This window comes from Ceratosolen solmsi, unplaced genomic scaffold, assembly GCF_000503995.2.
Source record: "Ceratosolen solmsi marchali unplaced genomic scaffold, CerSol_1.0 scaffold1, whole genome shotgun sequence".
Taxonomy (NCBI): Eukaryota; Metazoa; Arthropoda; class Insecta; order Hymenoptera; family Agaonidae; genus Ceratosolen; species Ceratosolen solmsi.
In genome coordinates, this window is record NW_011948415.1 from 2503676 (window position 1) to 2513319 (window position 9644).

Consider the following 9644-nt stretch of genomic DNA (forward strand, 5'->3'; position numbering starts at 1 on the left):
TTCTAGCTCAAATACAGAATTACTAAAGTATCTTGCTTTAAAGGTAAAAGCAACCTTTTAACAGGAAAAAAAAAAGTAAGACAGCCTCAATATATCAATTTATTATACATTCGACAGTTATAAAAGTAATTCGCTCTACTATTCGATTGCCCGAAGGGGAAGTTTCATCTCATTCGTAATTCCACACGACGAAAATATTTGATTGAAATACTTTATAGCACGAGACATTTACACGTATACAGAATCTTTATAAAGAATCGTCCAGTCAATCCTTAGCCCTTAATAAGTAAAAAGACGATGAGGTTACCATCGACTCTGACGGAATCCCGGACAGTGAGCAATAGCAGAAGAGCTGGATATGATTTTTCATAATAGCCCAGGTTTTGCGATCCTATCCCCCCCCCCCCCCCCCCCCCCCCCCCCCCCCCCCCCCCCCCCCCCTATCCCCCCCCCCAACCACCACCCGCCTCCCCAGGCCACCGTATTCAGAAGCATGTGCTATGAAAATCCCGGCACCGGGGCTCGCCATCCAAGGGCAAAAGAGATCGCTCGTACATTCTGCCTCTGCCGACCGAGACAATGCAATCGGCGCAACGATCAATCGGTGCACTCGGACGCGAAGCTCTCGAGATCGACGTAGTGGCCGTTCATGTTATCCTCGAGCAGCTGGGCGAGGTCGCGCCTCAGCACCTGGAACTCCGGCCTTCGGTCGGGATCCGCGTGCCAGCATCTCGCGATCACGCGAAACAGCTCGCTACGACAATGGGAGGGTCGTTCCAGCCGGTAGCCGCTCTGGACGCTGCGCATCACCTCCCTGGCCGTCATGTCCGGGTACGGCGTTGATCCTAGATGAAAAATGCGTGAAATTATTATATTAGTATTAAAGGCTGGAAGGTCATAATTATGCTCCGATTGCCGTTTTCCGCGCGAGTTTCTTCCTTTACACTCGACAAAGCGTTATTTCAATTCGAGGCTTTAATCTGCTGAGAAAGACGATGGTTACGGGCGTCCAAGAGATCTCGATATTACGTTTACGAGGAGCGGTTAGGGCGCGAATGCCTTATTAGTGATTGCTGCTCCAGGTATCGAAATGAGGGATTCGCTCGTCTTTATTAAATAATAAATGGGCGGTTAAATGGACTCGACAATGTGTAATGGATTGGTAATGTTGCGGTTGAGCTGAACGGCGTGTGCACTTTATTTCATGTTCTTTGGGCTCGAAATTTATTAAGCCCGATAAAAAGAAAGACAAAATGAAAATCGATATAAATATAAAGCACGTGTAGTAGGTGAAATTTATATCCTTAAATAAAAGGCCAAAAAACGCATTAAAGAGATAACGGATTCTCAGCAGTGGGCCATTCGGGGATTATGCATCAACTTTCGTTTTATGGCTAAGATCTTTTACCTTACTTTAATAAAATACTTGTTCCATTGCAATTATTTAATTTAATTTAATTTTTTCGCCATTTTAAAGCAACGTGAAATGAAATGGTTTTTTCTATAGTTAATGCCACAATAATTAATAATATCGACGCTAATTGATGTGTTGTAAAAGCCTATTTAGACACATTATGCCTCATATCTGAAATAAAGATTCGGTGGAATTTTGGCCTTAAGGTAATGGCTAAGAAGCGCAGGAGGTGATTTTGTTGAATCAATAGTAACTTGAGGGACATATAATAAAAGAAAAATGAATAATAAGAGTATATAAGATTTTGCGTCCAATCGTTGCAGCGACACGAATTTCGCGCTTTTCAATTGTGCGTAAATCATCCATTCGTCAACATATTTGACGAATAATGAAACAATCGAGGAGGAAATTCGCGTAACAGAGTTTATCCAGCGATCTCGTCAACTCTTTTTTCCTCTATTGAGAAAAAAACCCACGTCATTATCAACCATAGAATGCAGCAAGTACAATGTCACATTTGAGGCGAGTCGAGGATGCTTGGACTAGACTAATGAAGACATCGTTTCTTGGAAATTAAATCTCCCTTTGATTGAGCAGTGCGTACGCGAGCTAATGAGCACGTCCATCAAAGAAACGGCTGAAAAAGAAGGCTTACCGAGCGTCACAATCTCCCACATCAAGATTCCGAAGCTCCAGACATCGGTTTTCGTGGTGAAGAGAGAATAGATGAGTGATTCCGGCGCCATCCACCTGATGGGCAGGGCATTCCTTCCGTGCCTCGTCTCGATCACTTCGCCGTCCTCGTTGGCGAACCTCGACATCCCGAAGTCAGCGATCTTGCAGAGCTTGTTGTGGTCCACCAGAACGTTACGCGCCGCCAAGTCCCGATGGATGATCTGAAATAACGAAGAAGAATGAGCGACGTTAATTGTGGCTTGGCGCTTGTAGGTTTTGGGGAGGGCTTGGGCCATCCGTTTCTCACTGTCAGATAAATATTTAGTTTGTCTGCAATGCCTTCGCTGCAAAATAAAACGCGACTTTTTTCCAAGCTAAAAAGCCCATCCAGCACTATTGAGGCGCAATTAGAAATTTTAACTCCTCCTTTCTTCAATCTCAATTTTTACTATTCACATTTTGTAACAAAAAGGCCAATTATTTTCGATCGTTAGAAAATTTCGATTTGTGTTAAAGTTTACGAAAAAATTTTTAAATATATCTCAGTCTCATTGTAAGCTGCGTCAATCTAATGTTTCCTTCAATCATCATTTAACAAAAATAATGAAAGAATGAAATAAAATCCAACATTAATGAGTTATTAATGAAGTGTAGTCGAATAAAAACGTTAATAGGCTAGAGCAATAACCATTATTATTCTGCTTTTTCAAATCGTTAGTTACAAGTCATGTGCATCCGCAGTATCACTCTTCTTAAATTAAATTTAACAAGGAAGACCGTTCATCGAGTTAGTATCGATTGAATTAATTGAAAAGTTAATTTAGTGCCCAAGATCGTCCCGAGTAGTCTTTGCATACAGATAATTAGATTATAAGTAGTCGAGGATCGTCAACGAACGAGTAAAAACGAAATATATAAGTAAAAGTAAAAAAAAGAGCTGTGAATATTATTCCTCCTCTTCAGACACGAACATTCCTACCTCCCTCTCTCTCTCTCTCTCTCTCTCTCTCTCTCTCTCTCTCTCTATCTATCTATCTATCTATCTATCTATCTTTGTCTTTCCCTCTTACACACGTACGTAGTGTGTGTAGTTGAGTTCAATAATTCTTGCCCTGAGGTATCGCGCCCAATGTCGGTGTAAAGTCGCAAATGCGACATGAGCTAAGTGGGACACGAGCTCAGTTTCTCTCTCTCTCTCTCTCTCTCTCTGTATCTATCTATCTATCTGTAGCGCGCAGGCGCGGCGATAATGAGAACCGAGAGCGCGCAATTGTTATTTATCGTCGCAGAGTACAAAGTGAGTTAGCGCGTTCGCGTCCCCGTCCCTCTTAATCCCGCGAGATGCCCTTCGTCGGGCCGAAGATAGCCGCGAGGCTGCCGCCGTCAAATCTGACACAAGATGGCCTCTCGCGCGCGCCTATCTCACGGCAGTTGTACAGGTGTGTGTGTGCGCGCGCGCGAACGGATGCACCTCGATCGCGCGAGCCACGGAAGGATGGCGCTTTTAATTAGCCGCGAGCCGTGGCCTCGCATTATGCGTCGCTTAAATCCATCCCGGACGAGACACAATGCACATTATTGCGACGATTGCGCGCTATCAGCCACCGGCCATACATGCCGACTCTTGCGAATAATTGAACGCTCGCCCCTATGCCCCTCGATCATCCACCTCCCATCTCCCTCTCCTCAACCCGGACCCACCTTGCCACCTTAACAGAGCGGCGACTTACTCTTTATGACCGTGTCAAGTTGGATTTACGAGGGCGCGGCTTTACGAGCGTAACGGGGCTACGGAAGCGCTCGAGCGAGCGAGTCGATAATGCACTGCAATTAGCCGAAGCAAATTTTCGACCTGATTCCAGTTTGCCGATCAATGACATTTTCCAGGTTCATTCCAAAAAGTACAGAAGCGCTAGCGAGCGTGAGCCGATGCGCCCGTATTTAAATGCCGTAGCGTTGAAGGAGAGCGTAAGAAATTAGCACTTGGTCGTGCCGTTTTGTACGTGACGAGGCCGTGTAATGACGATGTAAACATGACGCGCTTGACAGTAGCGAACGAACTTGACAGACGAAGCGAGCGAGTGGTAATTAAAGAAACCTGAATAGAAGGATGCATAAAATGTCGGGGTCGCTTTATCGGTCGCTGTTAAAATTGCATTTATAAGCTAAATTACATGTCTGATCATTTTCGCGCGTCCAATGAGAAACAGCGGCTCGGCATTATGATTATTCCGAATTAAATGAAGCCGGAGGTTGATAAGTCGAGCTAAATCAAGTCTTTGGTGCAGCGGAGACGCGGTAGGCTCATAGTTTGTGTCGCAAAATTGTGGACCGGCCGGGGCAAACAAATTGATGCCAGAAGACGGCGATCGGGGAAAAACGGCGTTACGTAAGACTCTGCGTACGAGGATGATTTAGCCGAGATGTAGCCGAGGCACTCACGCACTCACGCACCCACGCACCCAGGCGCGCACTTGAGATTGCGAAGCGATATGCATCGTGAGCAAACGTAATTACAGTTTGTCGTCTCAATTGAAACGCCGAGTGCGCGTGTGTGTGTGCGTGCGTGCGTGCGTGTGCGAGCTGAGAGCGCGATCGCGTAATCTTTATCTCGATGTCCCAGTACGCGCCGTTCTTGTACGAGCTTGTGAGGAGCTGCCGTTTCGGTAGGGTGAAATAGGGCGGCTGCGAGGGCCAGAGTGTAGTCCTTACAATGTGTGCATAATTAATCGCATAGGTGCTGTGCATGTGAAATGAATTGCGTGCGCAAGAGTGCGCGCGAGATTATAGCGATGATGCGAGACGACTAAAAACAGAAGAAAGCTGTCGAACCCAAGGAAATGCGTAGTACATCCAAGAGAGCAAGATAGAGGTCGACAATTGGCAAGGGGGCTGGGAGGGGAAGGATAGTGAGCGTTTTGACAACGAAGGGGGAGAAGGATGCCGTGTAAGTATTTCGTATGCTAATGGTATAGGATCTGATTATCGTCGCCGCTCAGTTTGCATGAGGCGAAATAAACAAATTGATGCTGTTTGGTGATTTAAGTAGAATTTATTGAAATATGAAGAAAAGGGTATGGGTTAGCGCGCTGACAAATACGCCCAGGCTTGTTTTTGTTTATCTGATTTCGATTGAAATTAAAACTGGTATAATATAAGTGTTCCAAAGAAAAGTAACAAATAACTTGGTTAATGTTCGAAACTCTGTATAAGCGTATACGTGTGCCGAGCGAGCCAAGTCTTAATGATGCATGCAAATCTTATATTACAATCAGAAAAACTGACATCAAACTTATTAGTATGATAAATACTGTAAATATTATTGTATTTAAGTTTAATTAAGAATCAATTTAAAATTACAATTAGTCAGAGAAAGAGAGAGAGAGAGAGAGAGAGAGAGAGGTGAGAGAGAGAGAGGTGAGAGAGATAGAGAAACAGAGTTTTACGAAGAGAGTCCTTTTGCGAAAAACGTAAATTGAATATTTATTATTGTTTTATGTTTTATTATCACATAATCATTACGAATGCAGAACATACTTTAATTTACGTGAAAATTCTTAAAACTAATTACATCGAAAGGTTTTAAATATAAGCAATATGCGGTTATTTTAATGATGCCTACGGCTTTAAATGCGTTTCCATCGATACGTAATTTTTATGATGATTAATATGATAATTTTAAATCGAGTCTTAAGATTTATAAGAAATGGATATAACACACAAAGATATTTATTTATCTAAGAAAATATCCATTTAAGATAAGAATAGCAACTATATATAAATTGCTATGGCTTTATAAGTAGCGGCATGTTTTATAAAAAAAAAAAAAAAAAAAAAAAAAAAAAAATTTAAAAAAAAAAAAAAAGTCTTAAGTCGACTACATGTATATTGGATATATATACATATAAACATATATTACATATACTATGTATTTATTGGAAATATTATTGACAATTTTGAATTTTAATATTGGTGCATAAACACTTTGCTAGTTTGCTAAATAAGGGAGGGGGAGGGGCATTAAATTAACAAATGCTAAAAAAAAAAAAATATTTATATTTACGCTTAATACGGTTAAATAATAGCAAATCTATTTTATAAAAAATTGTAAAACAGTTTAAATAATAACTGTGAATTAGAATGTAATTTAAAATATCCGTAAAATATCATAGCAGTGAAAAAAGAAAAAATGAAATAAGAAATAAAAATAAATCCTTTCAACGTATAGTGTAGATCAACAACAACTGAAATCATTTATCAAAATCCTACATTTCACACTTAAAATTCGACACCAAGAATAGAAGTAATTTGATGGCAAGATAACGTGTATTTTCTAAGGCCTTACGAAATTATTTATTATGATTGTGGAACTAAAATAAAAGACTCTCAGCGCTTATAAATAAATGTAAAACTGGTTTTCATTAAGGTGCTTTTGCCGTTTATTTAATTTGTTTTCATTCGTTACAACTTGAAAAAGTCGAGCCTCAAAAACAATAAGAACAGCGTCACGACCCAAAGTGCCAACAAATTCATCTTAAGTACACGTGCTTTCGCAAGGCGTACAATTACCAGCCAAAACGACGAAGGTCGACTTAGCGTCGACATTCTTCTCTTGCTTTACGTCGCCACCACAAATACTCGTCATCCCGAAACCCAATGTTTTCATGGTAACATTGCGGTGGCGGTGGCGGTGGCGGTGGCGGTGGCGGTGACGGTGACAGTGTCGGAGGCGGAGGCGGTGACGGCTACGACGGCGACGGCTACTCCATCTCATCCCTCGATCACGTCTCTCGGAAAGATATTCTCGTATCTCGTTATTGAATTTTCCGCGAGCGATAAGCCTGGACGAGCTCCTCCTTATAATGCGCACCGCATTCGACTAGATTAATTTTCCTGTTCCGAGCAGCTCCATTGCGGAGAACCTGCCCGGCTCACTTTCGTACGGCCGAACGAGGAAGCGATAAGACACTTACCGGTGCGCACACACACACGCACGCACGCACGCACGCACGCACACGCACGCACGCACACGCACGCACGCACACGCACGCACGCACACGCACGCACGCACACGCACGCACGCACACGCACGCACGCACACGCACGCACGCACACGCACGCACGCACACGCACGCACGCACACGCACGCACGCACACGCACGCACGCACACGCACGCACGCACACGCACGCACGCACACGCACGCACGCACACGCACGCACGCACACGCACGCACGCACACGCACGCACGCACACGCACGCACGCACACGCACGCACGCACACGCACGCACGCACACGCACGCACGCACACGCACGCACGCACACGCACGCACGCACACGCACGCACGCACACGCACGCACGCACACGCACGCACGCACACGCACGCACGCACACGCACGCACGCACACGCACGCACGCACACGCACGCACGCACACGCACGCACGCACACGCACGCACGCACACGCACGCACGCACACGCACGCACGCACACGCACGCACGCACACGCACGCACGCACACGCACGCACGCACACGCACGCACGCACACGCACGCACGCACACGCACGCACACGCACGCACGCACACACACACACACCCGCAAACGAATAAAGAAGAAGTTTAAAGAGAAAGGACGGAAGAGTGCGAGCAGTCCTGCTTTTTCAATTGGATGACTTACATGGGCGCGCGTACGGGAGAAGGAGCGACAATTTCAGCGACCGATGTTTGCTCTCTCATCAACGAAAAGATTACATTTCTCGAAAGCTGTCTCCTTTTGATTGTAAAATAAATGCCTTACAACAGCAGCCTTTTCATTTTTATTTACTTTTTTTGCTTTTGCTTTACTTGTTTGTTTGTATGCTTGTTTTTTTTTTTTTTTTTTATCGAGTTTCAGGGAGCGCCTTGCTCTCGACGTTTCTCGAATAGTTAACCATTAATCATTGCTTTCAACCAAGCAATTAAGCGCACCATCCCAAGTATTTAGCAGAAGAGTAATCGAGTTCATCGAATCTCCGTCTTCAGGCACACTTATGTATTCTCAAAATGTTTCTCTAGGCTCGGAGTATTTCCATTCGAATTAAGCATCGGTACGCCTTCTTGGAGCATCGGGCGGTACATTGAGAGCCGTAGTCGAGCCTTAATATGAAAGCTCACCAAGCTCGCAATCATCAAACATATAAAGTTGTATAATAATAAGTCTCTTACCTTCTTTGATGCAAGGTACTCCATTCCTCTGGCGACGCAGTAGCCGAAGACGGTGAGGTCGCGAGATGTCAGAGCGGCCGAGTCCTCGCTGAAGTTATAAAAGTCCTGGCGAGTACGGTGGTCGCGTAGATAGGCCAGCAGCTTGCCGTACATCACGTACTCGAGGATCAGGTAATGTGGTTCTGTAATCAGGAGGAGGTTTCGGCTCGAGATACAGTGCGTTCCCTTTAATTTTATTTGCTAATTTAGTCGCGGGACGTGGGATTGCGTCGGCCCTTTTTTATCGGCCTCATGGACGCGAGGGCCACGTCGTCGAGACTCTCCTGGGAATCTTCGCGAGTTTCTGCACAATCGCTTGCTCGATGCTATAGTCCACGAGACGACATTGGCCTATTAGCTTTCCTTTTACGCCTCCTCGCGCTACATCGCCCGGACGTCGATTTACCATCTTCTCGTAAGTTCTGTTCATGCGCGAAACAACATGAGCTCTCGGCAAGATAAAGAAAATGTCACTAATTTCAGCGTATTTTTGGGCTTCGACGCGCAAAATAATTTTCTAACCTGTGAGAAGCTTAGGTTTACCGATTGATGGTAGTAATGTCGAGGACCTGTAAAGTTTCGAATTGCCTTCGTTGAATGTGCAAAGTGCGTAGTCGCTGTAAGAGTCCTATTACGACTCTTAAAACCTCTAGTGTGGATATTCGTCGACGAAGAGAATGTGATTACGTTACGCGTAAGTTGCGATCTGCATCGTCTCGATCAACCTGAGCAACTTCAGTCCATCGCGGCTCGAACTTAATGAAGTATAACGCACTGCCTCGATATCATTACGCGGCTTGAACAATCGCTTATCCTGCCGGCTCAATATGTCAAGCTTCCCCCTCCCTCTCTCGTCCCGCAGCTCCGTCGTCACCCGGGGTACTTTCACGAAAGCTCACCCTCGGCGTACCCGGTGGAGCAACAGGAATGCGCGCATTCGAGAGCAATAATCTCGAGCGCCAAACACTGGGCAGAATCGCAGGTTGTTAAGAATTCTTGCTCGGCAGCCAAGTCACGTGACTGAAAGTTTTGCAAAACTTAACTCAGCGAATGAAGTCAGCGGTGTTATGTTACGCCTTTTTTTTCCAAGCTGTCACCTTATTGGGGAAAGCAGCATTTCCTCGACGTAGGTAAGTGAATCGTAAGCGATCTCAAAAAATGGCAGCAAATCGTATCGCTCGCTTCTTTGAACGTGGAAGTTGCGTTTAAAAACACGTTGGGCTGCCAAGCCACTCGGGCACTTCCTACTCGTGAGCTCGGGTGGACATTTCGTTCCAGGCCACGGGTATACTAGCTTCCCCCCTCTCCCCC

General features: G+C 45.0%; 1 protein-coding gene across 1 annotated transcript in view; it reads right to left on the bottom strand.

The window, feature by feature from the left end:
* Positions 1–475: 475 nt before the first annotated feature.
* LOC105369063 (Tie-like receptor tyrosine kinase) overlaps positions 476–9644 on the bottom strand; it is a 31060-nt gene continuing 21891 nt past the window's right edge. The window contains exons 5-8 of the mRNA XM_011508304.1: positions 8740–8780; positions 8295–8519; positions 2070–2310; positions 476–845 (exon numbers count right to left, since the gene is read on the bottom strand). Coding sequence (XP_011506606.1) covers positions 598–845; positions 2070–2310; positions 8295–8519; positions 8740–8780 — 755 coding nt within the window. The 3' untranslated portion in view covers positions 476–597. The remainder of the gene's footprint in view (positions 846–2069; positions 2311–8294; positions 8520–8739; positions 8781–9644) is intronic.